Here is a 17,752-nt window from a genome sequence, read left to right on the forward strand (position 1 = left end):
TGCCCCTTGTCCTATCATTGGTTGTCGCTGAGAAGAGCCTGGCTCCATCCTCCTGACGCTCACTCTTTACATATCTGTAAACATTAATGAGGTCACCCCTCAAGTCTCCTCCAAGCTAAACAGACCCAGCTCCCTCAGTCTTTCCTCATAAGGGAGATGTTCCACTCCATCATCTTTGTGGCTCTGCGCTCCAGCAGTTCCCTGTCCTTCTTGAACTGAGGGGCCCAGAACTGGACACAATATTCCAGATGCAGTCTCACCAGGGCAGAGTAGAGCAGGAGACGACCCTCTCTCGACCTACTAACCACCCCGCTTCTAATACACCCCAGGATGACATTGGCTTTCTCAGCCACAAGGGCACAGTGCTGGCTCATGATCATCCTGCTGTCCACCCTGACCCCCAGGTCCCTTTCCCCTACACTGCTCTCTGAAAGGTCGTTCCCCAACTCATACTGGAACCTGGGGTTGTTCTTGCTCAGATGCAAGACTCAACACTTGCCCTTGTTATATTTCATCAAATTTTTCCCCAAGCCCCGAAGGCCGCCGCAGGTTCCTTCCACCTCCACCGAGACAGCGTGCAGGGGAGCGGAGCCCCCGCCGTGCCGTGATGGGGCGGAGCGGCGGCGCTTGGCCCCGCTGGGCTGCCGTCGGGGGGCGGGGCCGCAGCAGCAGCCATGGCGGCGCCGGTCGTCCCGGAGAGTGACAGGTACCTGCTGCCCCGGCGGCAGCGCCGCTCCCGCTCCTGCCGCCACAGGGCCGGCCCGGCAGGGCCTGGCCGCGGTGCCGGGGCGCGGCGGGGCCTAGGTCCCCCTGACCGCCTCCTCTCTTTCCGCGCAGCATCCGCCGGGCCGTGTCGCTGCTGAACGCCGTGGACTCGGGCCGGTTCCCGCGGCTGCTCTCCCGCCTCCTGCAGAAGCTGCACCTGAAGGTCGGCGGGGCGGGCGGCGGGGCGCAAGGTGCCCGCGGGCGCCGCGCTGCACGGGCAGCTGTGCCCGCCGGGTGGGCGCGGCGGAAGCGGCGGGTTGGCCCGCGCGGAACGGCGCCGGGCCGGGGCAGGGGCGGGTCCCGCCGGGCGGGACGGGATGGATAGCGAACAAGTAAAATCACTAGTTGTGTTTTATCACGCAGTGCCACAAAGTCAAATAGACGCTAAATCTAACCTTGGCACTAAATACTGCAGGGGAAACGGTCAGATAAGTGCTAAACCAGAAATTGTTTTGTTGAGTTTCTTTAAGTGTCAGGTTTTGTTCATTCCCTTGCTTCATGTTTAGAAAAAAAAAAACATTAAAAAAATATAGAATTTGTTTTCTGAACACACTAAACTAAAAGTTAAAATATTACAGGTTGGGAGCAGCATGCGTAGAAAATACAAATATATTAAAAGTTGTAATTCTGAGACTGTAAGGATTGCTTTGATTATTTGATTTCCTTGCTGGTTTTATTCCTACTAAAATCACTAGCATGGATGCTTCTGTTATTGCAAAGGGTTTTCTTAGTTGTTTTGCGTGAATATCGAGTCATTGGCTACTGGAAAATGTCACCGACCTTTTTTTTTTTAAAATACTCAATAGTAGTTCTGTAGCTCTTTAGAGTTTTAACCAGCATTTATATGAGTTGAAGTGGTCTTTTTGATTTAGCCCACTCAATTAACCTAATGAATTGTTCAGCTGTCCTTTCCGAAGTATCTAACTCGAGGGCATGTTAAATTGCTGGAAACTTTGAATAAACTTATTTGCGTTAACAAAGCACATACTCAGAGCTCTTAATTTCCTTTTAACAGCTAATGGTTCAAATAATGTTTCCGTTTTGATATTCTCCTTACAGACATTACCATCGTTGACGTTTTTGTGTAATTGCCTCGTTTTGTTTATTCTGACAGCTCAATTGCTTTTTTGTTTTGCTTTGCAGTTCTGGATTACTAAGTGGTTTAAATATGGTGTTTTAATGTCTGTCGCATAGATTTTTTAGTAATTACATTTTAAAAGATGGCAATATCTACATTTAATTTACTGTTTAATTTGCTCTAGTATAATAAATATAACTGCTGTATTTTAAACATACAGCACGTTCTCAGTAATCTTCAGTAATATAGTAGGCTGTAGATTCAAATCTGGCTTTTAAAAAAAGCATACATTAGGCCTTTATTTCCTTAAAACAGCATGGGTGGTTTTCAGAAGAGTATCCAGAGTGAAAGAAGCATATGTAATTAACTTCACTGCAGTTTTGCATTTTGTTTTCTTTGGGGTCTGATTCAAGTAACACACTTTGTACTTTCCTTATTTTTATTTATAAAAGGTTGTTGGAGATGATCTGATAGTTAAAAAAAAAATAAAATTATTTAGTGACCCTCAGGTACAAAGAGAAAGCATTTTCTTGTGATGTGTTTCAAGTAATCCTGGTAAATTCTCATGGCTTTTCATTTTGATTTTCAGTGAGAAGAATTGCATTGCATTTTTCTGTTGGAAAAGAGCTTTACTTTGTTATTTCTATTTAGAAACAACTGGGCAGCCACTATGTTTCTAAAAATGGGGAGAAAGTTTTTGTATTGAGGAAGTGCGTTCTCAGTTGCTAAATGGAATGTTACCACTAACCATTTTTGTGCTTCAGGGTGAAAGTAGCTTCAGTGAAGAGGAGGAAGAAAAACTTCAAATAGCTTTTTCATTGGAAAAGCAAGATCTTCATCTAGTTCTTGAAACTATATCATTCATTTTGGAACAGGTACCTTGTTTCTGTCCTTATGAAGTGATAAATATATTTTTTATCCGATTCTAAATTTCAGAGATAAAAAAGTCACGTTAAAAAGGAGGTAGCGAAAACATGTATCTCTAATATATGATGTATGTTTTGGAGGCATGGTTTTATTGCTTTTGTTTGAATGCCTTCCTGATTTGCTTTGGCCTCATTGCATTTGTGGAGAGTTCCAGTTAATGTAAAAGTACGTGGTGGAAGCAAGCTCTGCATGGCACTAAGAAAAGTGTTGGTAATTACGTGATGTAGTCTTTCCTCTTATTCATTGGAAGCAAGCCAGCCATGCATTACTTTAATTCCTGTAAGCAAAATATTAGATGGCATTATTTGGCACTGCTTAGGTTACATGAAGCGTCAGTTATGGAAAATTTTCATGCACAGCAGCAGTCTGTACTTAGTTGAACAGGTGCACCTGATGTAGTTTTCATGTCTGAATGAGGTGACTGCATGGTGTAGAGCTAAGTGTCTTATAAACAGGGAAAGTTTTTGTGATTAGTTCCCTTAGTTAACACATTTTACAACATTAGAAAGCAAGCAAGCAAATGGCTTCTATCCACCAAAATATCAAAGCGAAACCTGCCCAAAAGCGAATCTGCCCAAAGAAGAGTCCCAGATGGAATACATGTTTTATGAGGATTCTTCTGTATTCCTGCAGATAGCTACACTTTTTAGAATAGCTGTCTGTCCTGTGAAAGCATAACTTATTTAACAGCCCTTTGGCTTATGGACGCATAATAGACAGTAAATCTGCTGCATGGTCTTTGGCACATGGATTGTTCCTTTTTAATTTTTTCCCTTCCCTGGTGCAGGTAGAGTCCTATTTTGAAAGTGGAAAGTGGCATAATATTATACATAGAATGTTTACCACAAAAAGTGATGCTAATATGGAGGTTATATCTAACCTTTTTTTGGCAGACTACTCCTGTCTTTTCAGAACATTATCTTGTAGTTCAGTCTTGCTTGAGCAGTGTGAATTTCGAAAAGTTGTCCTTTCTTCATTATCACAATTAACTTCAAAGCCCAGTTTTACGAGTTTTTTTTGGTTTTGTATGTGTGTTTTTTCTTCCCAGTGGTAGCTGCTTTGGCATTATGTACAGTAGAAACACATACGTACACTCAAATCTAGCTTGTGTAGGCATTTTTTCATGATTTTCCTGTTTTGAGAAGAGTCAGTTGTATTGTTATGTTATTGTATTTTGAGACACAATTGAGGTAGTTAAACTTTTCTGTCTTCTCAGCCAGAGGGTTAAGATGAACAGGATGCTTGCAGTCCCACAATACAATTGCTAGTAAAAATCCTGTGTGAACATGCTGACCATCTGTGGTAGAGTATATCTGGCAACACTCGTAGAGCAGTACTCAACAACAGCGGTTATTTTTCCTTTTAACAGGCAGTCTATCATAATTTGAAGCCTGCTTCATTGCAACAACAGCTGCAAAGCATTCACCTGGATCAAGACAAAACTGAAGCATTTGCCAGCGCATGGGCAGCTGCAGGTCAAGATACAATTGAAAAGTTCAGGCAGAGGGTTTTGACCCCTCAGAAGGTAATGTTGTGGTGTTGGGGTTTTTTTGTTTGTTCGTTTGTTTTTGATAGAGAGTAAAGCTGTGTAGTTTTGTTTTAAAGCAAGGGGCTTAAACTAAGATACAAAGTTTGTGACAAGCCAAGGTACTGGAAAATAAAAGGGTACTTATCAGATTGTAGATAAATGTGATTGGGGCAGTGGAATTCCATAGTCTTCAAGAGCTACTACACGTTCACTGAGCTGCTGTAACTGTTGGAACCTGACTATATGTGCGCTGTTAGCAGTGCAACCTACATGGAGATACGTGTGAATATGCTTTACAGTAGGGCAAGGGTAAAACAAGCTCATGACACTTGTAGTGGTTTAGCTCATGAGCCTGTTGATTCTTGATACTTAAAGTGTATCTGAGCTTCTGCCACCTTTTTTGTAAGCTGGTTGGATGGTGCATTTTGTGTGATGCTTATTATGATTTTGAAATACTTTCCTACAATGGCATAATAATCTTGCTTCATGTGTGCCTGTTACCAGTGAAAACTTTCGCAAATGCTGTGGAAGTCTCATTGTGTCTTTAGGCATAAATATCTATATCTATAAGAAGGTATAATAACATCCTTCTGTTGATTCATAATAAGCCTTCAACTGCGTTAGAAGATGTATGCAGAACACGTAAGTGTCAGCCAGGATCAAATGGTTCAGAATAATTGTGGAACACTGACTTAGTTATTCTTGCTTTATTTTTATCATTGCTGTATATCTTGTTTGGATAAGATTCAGTTTGTTACTTTCTGATTTGATTAGTAAAATATACATAGAAAATAGATTTTCTACATACGGTACACGTGACACACTGACAGAACAGAACAACATAATTTATACCAGCAGGTTTACACCTAAATAAACCTAGGATTTTATTTAGGTGTAAAATGCACATTTTGAGAAGACAAGATAGGTCTGTGGAGCAGACTAAAGATATTCAGAATTGCATCACAGGTGATTTTTCAAAATTCTTTTAACTTGATCCTCTGTAAAACTGGGTAATTTTAGACACAAAACTTGTAGAATTTTCATATGCAAAATTAGGGTAACTCACAAACCCAGCCAGGTAAATGACTGATGATGTACATATGCAAAAAAAATTTGAATTGAACAAGGCATTTTGGGTTTCTGTCTTTTTGAGATGATAATATTTACCAGTGCCAAGCGTACAAGTCCCGAAGTTTATATGGTCAGCGATACATTGAGTATGTAAGCAGGTATGCCTGTCCATTGAAGGAGGGGAGTAATTTGAAAGCCAGGTGACATCATGGAAGGTTAAAAAGGCTAACTTTTCAGAATGCAGTAAATGTGTGCAGAATGGAAGGCAATTCTGAAGATAACCTATACAGCAGCTGTCTGAGAATTTTCTTCAGACCAGTTATGCTCTAATACATATATTTCTACTGAGTCTTCAGCATATGAGAAACTAATAGAAACACCTTTGATCCTCTTTTATTTGGAGCTTGCACCATACACAGTTGTGGTCCTTCTGTGGCCTAGTTTGGGGATGACATTGCCATGTTTCTTGTCTTCAGTTTAGTGAGCCCTGCAACATACAATACTTCTGGCATATCTTATGATTTTGGAGATTCTTTATGACTTCAGCATGATCTCATATAATGCGGCGACATTTTGCTAGTGTATTACATCCCATGTAAAGTAGTTTGAAGCTGTCATTTGCAATTAAGCTTGCAGAAAAGCAGCTGTCAAAATATCGTAGTGCAACTTTCTTGCTTTTTAGTGTGAGAGCAGGTTTAGATGTGTGCCTCTACATGTGCTTAAAGCATAATTTCCCTTCCTTTTTTCCTAGCCTGGATAACAAATTGAGTATCAGTTTGGGTGTAAGTGTAAAACTTGAATTTACTTTCTCAGTTTTTTTTGAGAACATCTTAATCCCATAGACTTTAATTGACAGAACTAATTGCTAAATAAAGTATTTATTCTGCTAACAAGGCACAGAGAGGTAAAATATTTTAAAAATTGCATGGGATAATGGAAGAACTTGCCATCTCCTTATAATTTTATGAATCTTCTTGTAATGTCTTTTAAGTGCTGCTGATGACTGCATGATCCCATCATTATTTGCTATATTATCTTTCTATAACTTTCATCAACCTCTCTAATTAATGTTAGAATCTTGAAAAATACTTAGATCAGAGTGGGGTTTTTTAGATTAGATTTACGATTTAGGTTTTTAGATTTATTTACATATTATATCAACTTTTTCCATTGTAAATACAGAAGTGCTTATTTACATGGCCATGCGTAAGTTAATGATTTGCGTTGTTCACTTCTCTCACAGAAGCAATATTAGGTAAATAGAAAGAGTATGACTGTTCTGTTGTCATACTTATCAGCAACATAATTGCAGAATCATAGATTGGCGGAGGTTGGAAGCAACCACTGGAGATCATCTGGTCCATCCACCCTGCTCAAGTGGGGCCAGCTGAGTCAGTTGCCCAGCACTGTGTCCATACAGCTTTTGAACATCTCTAAGGATGGAGACTCCACCACATCTCTGGGCAACCTGTACCAGTGCTTGGTCATCCTCAAAGTGCAAAAGTGTTTCCTGTGTTCAGACAGAGCCTCCTTCTTGAAGACAGGAAGAAGTTCAACAAGGCCAAGTGCAATGTCCTGCTCCTGGGTTGGGGCAATCCCCAGCAGCAACACAGGCTGGGGGACAAAGAAATTGAGAGCAGCCTTGCAGAGAAGGACCTGGGGGTACTGCTGGATGAAAAATTGGACATGAGCCATCAATGTGCTCTTACAGTCCAGAAGGCCAATTGTATCTTGGACTCCATCAAAAGAAGCGTTGCCAGCAGGTCAAGGGAGGTGATTCTGCCCCTCTACTTCACTCTGTTGAGACCCCACCTGGAGTTCTAGGTCCAGCTCTGGAGCCCTCAGCACAGGAAAGACCAGAAGAGGCCACAGAAATGATCAGAGGGCTGGAACAGCTCTGCTGTGAGGACAGGCTGAGAGAGCTGGGGTTGTTCAGCCTGGAGAAAGCCCTGGGGAGACCTTGTGGCAGCTGTTCAGTACTTAAAGGAGGCTCATAAGAAAGATGGAGAGAGATCTTTTTCTGGGGCCTGTAGCAGCAGCAGAACAAGGGGCAATAGTGTTAAACCAAAGGTTAGTAGGTTTAGGTTGGATATAAGGAAGAAATTTTTTATTATGAGAGTGGTGAGGCACTGGCACAGGCTGCCCAGTGAAGCTGTGGATGCCCCAACCCTGGAGGTGTTCAAGGTCAGATTGAACGGGGATTTGAACAACACAATCTATTGAAAGATGTTCGTGCCCACAGCAGGAGGGTTGGACTAGATGACCTTCAAAGGTTCCTTCGAACCCAAACTATTATATGATGCTATGAAGACAGATTTTTTTCTTTCGTACTCCATATTTGGTAGTGGCTTTTACTGAGCTTTTCAGGTGGTGTTCAGGGCTTCATCATATTAATTTAGAATTCAGAGTATGTGTGAGTGTTTTATGCTTTCACTTTCCATGTGCCTTTCTGTACACTTATCAACTCTCGATTTTCTTTATAATGGCTTTAATGTGTGTATGTATGGCATTGCTCGTTTGGATCCTAGTGCAGAATCAGGGTCATGATTAGTATTACTGAGATTCTGATAGTTCTGTTCTGGCATGATTGGGTGTTCAGGGAAACTGTCTGCAAGGCGGAGTTTGCAATGTAATTAAGAAAGATCTATTTGGAATTTTATCTTCATTTTTAAGTGTTTTACTAAAACCCAAGTGGCAAAATAAATTTGAGTCTCTCCCGGCATATGGTGCATACAAGTTGTGTATTGTGGAAGTACTGAAATGCTGCCACTAAGTCTGCTTTAGGTAGTGTACACAAGAAGGACCAGGCACTAATCTTTCATTTCTCTGTCAAGGCAATGTACAATGATTGACAGTTTTTAATTTAGAGGTATAGTTTGCACATCACGCAATCATTGGAGCCTTTGGACAAATCAAAGGAAGAACTGAAGATTGACCAAGTTACAGACAAAATTAGTACTAAATAATTTTGCTCATCACTTTTTTCAAGAGAGTAGGCCACTGCATCTTTTGGCTTGCAGCAGTGCTCAGATTTGGAGTCTAGACCACTAGTTGCTATAAGAAGTAATTTCTTACAGATATTTTGCTTGTATTGACATGTTGTTTCTCTTAAACCAGATTATTTTCTCACCTGTAAGGTACAACTTGGTAAAAATAGTTTTGTGGGCTCTGGGTCTCTTTGTTCTGTGCAAAAGATGTAGGTGGTTATGAGCTGGCTGATAGCTTCATTGGGGTGCCAAGACAAACTGAGTTTGTTAGTGCAACAGAACAAGTATTTCCCAGAATACTGATTAGGTGAAGTTCTCTATGGCATATTGAACACTATTTCTAATTATTAGAGAAAAAAGTGTTCTTTTTTGAACATAGGCATTTGAAATTTTTTTGTTGCAGACTGCTTAAGTGATAGGACATTATCATCTTGAGAAATTAATAAAAACTATAGTTAGACTGAAGCTGTATTGTTTAATAGCATTTATTTTCTCACTTCATATTTTCATTTTTCTTCACTGAACTAGAGGCAGTCTTCAGCTGCACAAGGTTATTAATGATGTATATTCTCCTGTTGCATTAATCGGTTCTTTGAATCTTTATTTGTATGGCAGTCCCTTTATGATATTACTTCTGCTGTAGAATACAATCCTAGTCAATTAGAATGATGGTATTTCTATCAGATTTTTCTTTGAATACATTTTTAATTTGGCCTCTAGAATGATAGGACAATGATAATAGTCAATCTGAAATATCAATCTTGTCCAGTTTTTAAGTCTTTGCTTGGTAATGTATCAATTTAGAAATCAGGACACATATTTATCAGATTAAAATGTATTTTTTCCTCTCCACAAAGAAGAGCTAGCTTTTTAGTAGGGTTCACTTGGAATTCTTGTAGCAATTTTTCATCAGTTATGTTGCTTTTCTCCTCCTTCTGCTCCCCCTAGATTATGTTTTCTGCATCTTTCTTTGTAGTCTGTGTCTACTTGTTTTAAAAAGGCAGGTCAAGCTAAATGCCTCATAGTTTTCTTGTTTTGGAAAACTATTCAAGGTATCTTTAAAATATATATAATAAATATAAGAGTCCTAAGTTGCCAAGCAGAAGAAGTTTTTTATAGCCTTCAGACAGCTTTACTTAATATAATGATGCGTGGGAATGCAACTAGTGAAATTACATACCTAAAATTCTTGAAAGAGCTGTCAATTCTGTATCTTGACTGCCTGTTTGAAGCCATATGGGAGAAATGCTGAAAGCATTTTTCTCGGAAACTGGACTTCTTGCTAAGGGGTATATATGTAATGTGAATATGCTAAATTCTCTCTGCTAAATGCTGGCAAATCTACAGAAATACTCTGAAACACATACATCTTGTGGTGGTTAGGATAGAAAAGAAGCAATTTGGTGTGCAATGTATGTGTCATGGGGGAAAAATTTTTTCTGATGTCAGAAGAAACGCAAAATAAGGAGGGATACAGCTCAAACAAAGAATCTTTCTGTTTCTCGTTAGTGTTTAATCCACTAGTCATTGTTACAGTGACAAACAGAGGTCACAAAGATGATGTTGTACCTGTAGGCATTGTCACAATGAATTGTGAACCAGCTTGTGTTATATGATGCCATCACATACAGTGGCAAAGAGAATGCAAATAATGAAAGATGTAGTAAAGACCCAGTTTTATACCTACTGAGATTCATTTTCGTAGTCAGCTACAGCACAACTGAATCTGTTTAATCTTCCACTCATCCTGCTTTGTTAGTATTTTAATTGTTTGCAATTCTAGGTATTACTTCTTTAAGATTTTTTAAATGAGTGTCTTCCTATCCTTCTTATGCTCTTCAGTCTTCTACCAAGAAAGTGTAAACGATAAAGGTTGGAAGAAGGTACATTAAAAACATCTAAAACATGTGTTCTGTTCCTACATGCAAAATAGCGTATTTTAAGGCTATAAAGGAGTATTATGCTTATCTTGTGTAACTTCCTCTGTAATACGAACTGCCATTTTTTCTTCAATGTGTAAAAAAGCTTTTGAAATGGGAGCCTGGCTGTAATTTCAAGGCATGAAATGACAGGTAATTTCTGGGTTATTTTTTATGGTTTTAAAAATGTGTGCCTTATCTCTAATTAAAATCTGTCTGTCTTCATCTTCCCACAGTTGGATCTTGCTATATATTCTCTGCTATATAAAAGAGCCAGTCAGCTATGACTTTTCCATATAAGTGCTCATAGACTGGTGCATATTTTTACACAGCTCTGTGCCCACAAATTTCCCAGAGACAGAGCACAGCACCACTTTTTGCTTTTGCACAAAGTGAATCCCTAAATGCTAGGGTTGTGGAAATTTGAATGCTGTTTCTAATGTTTGTCATATAGTTCCTTTCTGTTTGCTTTCAAGCTAGCTGCTTATCAGTTAAAATACATGTAAAGATGAAAACCTGCAGTAACTTCAATTAGGGAAAAGTCTTTTGAAGTTGTTGCTTCTTAGCACTAGTCTTGCTCTACCAATTTCATATCATATTATTTCTTTTGTTTCCTCCCTTTTGAAGTACACTGGTACTTCTTGGTGTGTGTCTTTTCCCTTTTTAAATGCAAAGATTAAAGATGTGAGGGGTTCTGTTTTGAATATTGAACAAAGAAGTCTGAAAATAGCTTTTTCCTGGCATATATGCTAAGTAAGGTTTGCTGAAGAGAAATAGGACTTTATCCTTGCAGAGAAAAAGGGAAGTCAGAGGAAATTACCTCTTCAGGAGATAGCCAGTCTTGGATGAAGAAGCTAGCTAGCTCATCTTAAATATTCACCAAGTAAGATGGCTTTAGGTACATAACTTGTGCAGGTTTTCCTTTTAGAGTTAAGTCTGAGTCTCTATTTTTAATATGCTCTTAATATTTAAGTCTTCTCTGAGAGGTAACCGAGGTACTAGCTTTTTGGCTTGCTCTTCTTGCTTTTTCTAGCATTAATTACAAGATGAAACTCCCAGCTTATGAAGGTAAAATGCTTATTTCTCTTCATTTTATTTTCTTTCTGCCTCCGAAAGTTCCTGGTATCATTAGGGAAAGGTGTGGTGAGGGATCTGAGAGCTGCAGAGCAAACATAGCTCATGGCCTGTGGCTCTCGTCAGTATCTCTCTATCCCATTCACTTGGTTTAACCACTCCAGTGCATCTTTGGCCCAGCCTGTCAGCAGTCTATTGGTCTTACAGTGCTTTCTTTTGAGGATAACATATAAACCCACATAAACAGTTCCTTTTTGTTTTTTGAACTTTCAGAATTTTTTCATTGGGAATTGATCAGTCTTTTTACAGGATTCTGTAAATTCACTGTCCATCTGCCTGACCCAATCCAACACTTTCCTTGCCCTTATGTTACAATTACCACTATGTCTAATCAAGATACAATCATAGCACATGGTACTAGTTCAGACCCTAGAATATTATTCTTGTCTACTGGTGAAAAACATAATTGCTGCTTTCCTTTTTGCTTTGTTTTGTTTGTTTGCTGATCGTCTTTCAATATCTGCAAGATTAAGGCAGGACTGTATTTGACATTGCATTCTAGTCTTGTGACTAGATAGATAAGATCCATCCAGTGATTCTTTTTTATTCTTTTTGTTACAACTCCTTGATTAAGAGAAACTGCAAAACTATCATTAAGGTTGCAAATTCTGGTCTTAAAATTTAGCAAGAGGCACTGTAGTTGCCCTTGCGACCTTTGCCTAACTTGGCTGTGAATATGTGTTATGACTGCCTTTAATTACAGACTTTCTTGCCTTTAAAAAAAACCAAAAAAAAACCTATTATCTTGACTTTGTTTTACAGATGGGTGGATGTATGTAAGGCTTTGTTGATAGTTACGTACCATTTTTGTGGTGACTGCTCAGAGTCTTGGGTTTCATTTGTAAGATTTGCCCAGTCATTCAATTTGTGACTCATATCTCTGGATAAAAATTGAGTCTTACAGATTTTAAATCTGCCATATTTTCACTGAAAACACAAAATGCCTTAGTAATCCATTTAAAATAAAATGGGGATACTGAATTGTGTTGAAGTTGAATATTTTTTGTACGGTAGTGGGAAAGATTTTGAAATACTGTATACCGTCAAGTTTTTCCATTACTATTCAAAATGTGGTCAGAAAATTTATGCAGCTGATGTGAAAATCCATCTGTTTCACTGCAGAATTCCTAGCCCATGGAGCAGTTGTTAGGTGAGGCCTGTTGAAAAGGAGCTGCAACATCCAGAACTTCCTTCAAAGATATCCAGGGCAGCTTAGTACAACTGAAGGCAGTAGCAACAATAAGAATGGAAGTCAGTGTGTTCATGCAGCCATCTCCCCTGCCCCTAGTGCTCGAGCTTCCCATCCGTAGGAAATTGATGTTTGATCTGGGATTTATCTTAAAGGAAACACTCTCTTCCCGATTACAGAATATTTCTGTGATGAAGACCCTGCCTGTGATGATTGGCAAATTATGCCTTTCATGCACTGCCTTCCTCTTACAAATGTGCACCTTTTATTCTGTTTTAATATTTGTTTGCTATATTAAGTACAGTTTTACCTTCATCCTGCTGGTGTCTCCTCTGCACTAACATTCTTTTGTTAAGCAGACAGAGAGTGTTTTTGAAGGAGTTCACAGTGAGACATGTTTTGTCATCTTTCTGTTGGCCTCTTACCTAAATTATTTTCATCATCACAGCAGGCAAAATTGACATTTTCATATGTAATTTGGAGTTTTGATTCTGCAATGCTAAGTGTGCTGACAGAGAGCAGAATTGGCATCCTAGGCTGTAAATTGTAGAGAGCAGACTTAAAGGTTTGCTACAGTTTTATGTTGGTGTGATTGCACAGGTCTGAAGTTAGAGTACTGTTTTGTATACTAGTGCTTTTCCTAACATGTAACACTCCCTTAGTCCTCTCCCATCCATACACAACTGATAGTTAATTAATTAAAACCATACATCTGTGTTGCAGTACTTTCTTTAAAGTTAGTAATTTGTGTAAATATGACTTAGTACATTTTGTCTAATTTTATTGTTGAAAGCTGCAGGGAGAGGACCCCCGAAGTTTAAAATAGGAGTATTCTGACTTTCTTTTTCTACAATGAAATGAGGAGTATTTGCTCTTCAGTGGAGGAACTGTGGGAGTTACTCTTTCAAGAATTAAATTGAGTGAAAGAATAGCCATAGTAATTTTCCTCTAGGTTATTTGGTTAGAACAACTGATATATGTGTATTTTAAGTGAAAGATCTGCACCAGAAAAATTCTTATTATTTATTTCCTTATAATTTTTTTTTAGTTGGAATACATTCTTAAGTGGTTTTTGTCAGTGTGATATATGGTATTGTAATAATATGAGAAAAAGATTTGCTGAAGATGTCTTTCATATCCTATTATGTCTCAATTAATTGTTCGTAACAGCTTTGGTGAGAGTAATACTATGGACACCTTAAATTACATAAATAGCTCTTTCAGTTTGTTCCAGGAAATATTTTTAAGTTTGGACTGTTCCTCTCAAATTAGAGGGAAAAACAGCTGAAATGAGTTGGCGTCTGAGTTAAAAAGAGAAAATTCTGATTTCATTTGTTAAAACAGGATTTAATTTTTCTCTTTCTGTGGTTGCCTTTGGAGTCAGGACAGGTTCCTTACTAAGGTTCATGTAGCCAGGGGCATTGAGGTATTCACTTTCCCCATTACTGCAAGCAGACACATGGTACAGTGCACTTCCTGAATTTGTCAGGCTCTGTCTTTAAAGTACGTAATACTTTTGCTTACACTAGTGCTACTCAGGGGTAGTTCTTCAACCTTATTTCTTCAGCTATCATAAATCTACTTCCTCAAGAATGGACTGAAGGCTGTGTTTTCATCCCCCTATTACGCACTCTGGTGTAGTGCTAGTTACTCACTCTTAACGCTATAACAGTAGAAGTTTAGACTTTGGAATCTTAAGTTGTCAATATTTACTTTAGACTGTGAGTTAAAGTAGCCTTTTATCTAGATGAGCACTCCAACATGGATGTAGTGAAGCTGAACTTGCTTTGAAGAGTAGTTGCTGTGTGTGAACTGATACAGTGCTCTTAAGAGATACACAACATTTGGTAGAAGTAGATGAGGAGACTGTAAGTCTGAAAAACAGTGCCATTACACTTGCATATTATTATTATTATTTTTTTTCAGAAAAAGCGTTGAAGAAACAAGCATGTTGGTGTGTTGTTGTTGTTGGTTGGTTGGTTGTTTTTTTAGGATATGAAATACATAACCCCATGTAAAGGAACATTTTGAGTTATCCCAAATACCATATAATTTTGAACTGAATGGCCTCTCAAAATAAGGACTGAAGTACTTGAAAATCAAATGGGTGGGCCCACATACCGGTGGTACATGAATCTAATTTCTGTATTACTGTAACCATCCTACTATCTGAAATAGCCTACTATCTGAAATAGGCTTCTGCCTAACAGAAAACCATTTTCTATGGTATTGGTAAAGATTGAGTCAGTAAGAAGTTCTTTTTGGCATGCAATTTCTATTGCAGATTTTAAAAACCTCACCAAAATGAAGTCAATTACAGTGCTTCAGCCTGTCCTCAAAGCAGTCAGACTGCCTGTGAGGGACAGTAACTATATGAACCACCAGTAACTGTATTAAACTACCCTGAAGTGCCTCTTTGAGTACTGACTCAAAGTCAGGAGACTTGGATGTTGTTTTTCAGCTATGCAAGGCTAAACCTGCATTCTGTGCCATACGAAGCTGCCGGCAACCAAGAATAGGTATGTCTCTATTAACCAAGTCCTTCAGCACCACCAATACCGCAAGAGGTTACACTATTAGAAGCACTCAGTTTTGTGCCAAGGTTTGAATTTTCAGGAGGGATGTTAAGACTTCTTTTCAACTGTGCTCAAGTTAGTCTTGTCACTAGAGGCCAATTCAACTGAACTGATGAGTACATTATGAAATAGATGAGTAAGATTTAGTATCATACCGTAATTTCCTTAGTACATGTTCTTCTTCTCAATTTTCGCAGCATGTGACATAGTTACTCTAAAGGTTACTCTTGCTGGCTTTTCATTCTGACTATGGGCCACAGGCTCCGTTTGCTTTAAAATTCTCATCCCTCATGTTGGAAAGCTTCAACAGCCCCTTAGGAACTTCAGGGTAAGGAAAACCTTTTGCTCTCTAAAAAGGTACATGTTATTAGGAGGTTTTGTTGCTTTAAAAAAAACAGTACAAAAAGACAAACTAAAACATAACCCATTGATGATGGGAGAAGTACCCAACTGAAATAATACAGTTGAAAAATTATTATATAGTTGATTTTCAAACATTACCAAATGTAGCGATAATATTACCACTTTTTTTACCAGTTACCTTTTGGCAATACTCAAAACATTTTTTGTAATAGCAGTAGACTTCAAAAATTGCACATGCTAGTTTGCTTAAGCTATGTGTTCCTTTCCCATCCAGGGCTTTCATAAGCTTTTTTTTACCTATAAACATAGAATACTGAACAGTGTTACTAATTTAGAATTGCTTCTGCATCCTCTGCCCATCAGACATGTTAACAAGAGTTCAGCCTAGAGGACTGTTTTTTTTCACGTCTTAGACTTTAAGGTGAAATTCTAATTTTGAAAATTCTTGCTATTTGCTAAATGCTAATCGGCATTTCTCTCTCCCTGTAGAAATGCATACACTCGTTTGTCTCAGAGGCTAATAAAGGAAATGCCAGGATCCTGACAAGCTTTGCTGAAGCCAGTTTATTTATAGTGGCTTGTTAAATTATATTTAACCTATAATGCTGATTAATTGCATTTGTGCACGTGTTCTGAATTGTGTATGTGTTCTGAATATAACACAATGTAATTATTCTCTCATTAGCTGAAGATTGTGATTTCATGTTTTAGTATTACACAGAAGTGAAGTACATAATATTTTATTCTATTTAGGGAAAGATAGGTGTTCTCAAAGCTGCAAATCTTGCCAAGAGAATGGAGTTCAAGAGTCTGATTGAAATAATTAGATCTGCATAATATGTTACATTTGAGCTATAAAATGATCAGCTTTTCTGTAACTGTCTAAATCTCTGTCGGTTATAAAAACCTCAGTCATGTTGATTTTATGTGTCTAAGCATTATTTCCATACTGCAGGCTCAGTGCTTTGTTTACTAATCGTTACTCTCACTTTCTCTGAGGTCAATGCTTACAGCACTTTCTAAGGGACAAATAGGTACCAAATCATGGGTTACCTATGGAAGAGAAATAGTGATTTGCATGGTATTATGTCATCCTGCTTGCGTTGTGGTAGGAAGTAAGCTGTTTGTGTTACATCAGTGAGTTCTGAGGGAAATAATACTGATTTTCTATAGTTCATGTAATGATTCTTTATGATGTTAGATGACCTTCTGAAAGTTTAGTCTTCTAGAAGCAAGTGATTTATATGAAAATTCCAGTTTTCCATTTAAAATTAAAACAAGCTTCCAGTCTTCATGGATGTAGAGGCAGACAGGAGGTGTGATCTCAGTTCAAAATAAGAAAGTATCCCCTTTCCCTGCTCTGGTACTGACTGAGCGTTTAAACCCCTTTTTGCCTCTCCTCTCTTAAAAATACTGGACCCTGCTCCAGAAGTTTTGAACAGCTGAAGTTGGAAGAGTTAGGGAAGACATTTTAGGTGCTCATGTGTTTTCTGAAATTGTTTCCAGTTTCATTTTTCCCTTTTTTCCCAATATTCCCATGTTATTTTATTTTCTCAAATTAAAGTCTTCGCCAATGTATTTTTTTCAGTGTGAGTTTCTCAGTCACTTTGACTCCGTTATTGGTCCTTCAGGTTGGAGTCCTACAACCTGCCTGTTCTAGACGTCCAGTCTGCGTTCATTCTCAAAGCTGTAGTCTTTCATTTTTGAATCTAATAAACCTGTTTCTTCCCTGACATTTTTAGCCTGAATATCTCTGTCAGAGAACATTTATTTGATTTCTCATTAAAGGGTATTAAGATAAACACCTTTACATAGTTGAGAAAGGAGAATTATTTTGATTTTTTTGACAACTAATATAGGAACTTGTCATATTTATCTGATTTATTGAATTTCTTCTCAGTTTTGTTTTAATTTGTAGTAATGTTTATAGGCAGTCAAAAGTGAAAGCTAGGGACTGTAGTGAAAATAACAAGAGGAAGAGACAATAGTATGTAAAAACATAACGGGCTGTAAGTGATGAGGGAAGTGGTGGATTCTGTGAATGTTAATTTTGGCTGGTGAAGTCCTTTATTTGGTTGGAGATTGTGCTTAAAGTTCATATCAGAAAAGCTGTGAAAGCTGACATGACATTTAGGGTGCATGGAATTTTTGCAGAGGGTGACTTTCACCAAGGTGTTTTACCATAGTTGTGTTAGATTGCTCATGATCTTGTCCT

General features: G+C 38.4%; 1 protein-coding gene across 1 annotated transcript in view; it reads left to right on the forward strand.

Moving 5' to 3' along the window:
• Positions 1-674: 674 nt before the first annotated feature.
• The window catches only part of COMMD10 (COMM domain containing 10), a gene marked incomplete at its 5' end in the record, with an annotated part of 105,549 nt that continues 88,471 nt past the window's right edge, over positions 675-17,752 (forward strand). The window contains 4 exons of the mRNA XM_080361955.1: positions 675-706; positions 838-928; positions 2,608-2,718; positions 4,140-4,295. Coding sequence (XP_080218081.1) covers positions 675-706; positions 838-928; positions 2,608-2,718; positions 4,140-4,295 — 390 coding nt within the window. The remainder of the gene's footprint in view (positions 707-837; positions 929-2,607; positions 2,719-4,139; positions 4,296-17,752) is intronic.

This window comes from Nesoenas mayeri (assembly GCF_963082525.1).
Source record: "Nesoenas mayeri genome assembly, chromosome: Z".
Taxonomy (NCBI): Eukaryota; Metazoa; Chordata; class Aves; order Columbiformes; family Columbidae; genus Nesoenas; species Nesoenas mayeri.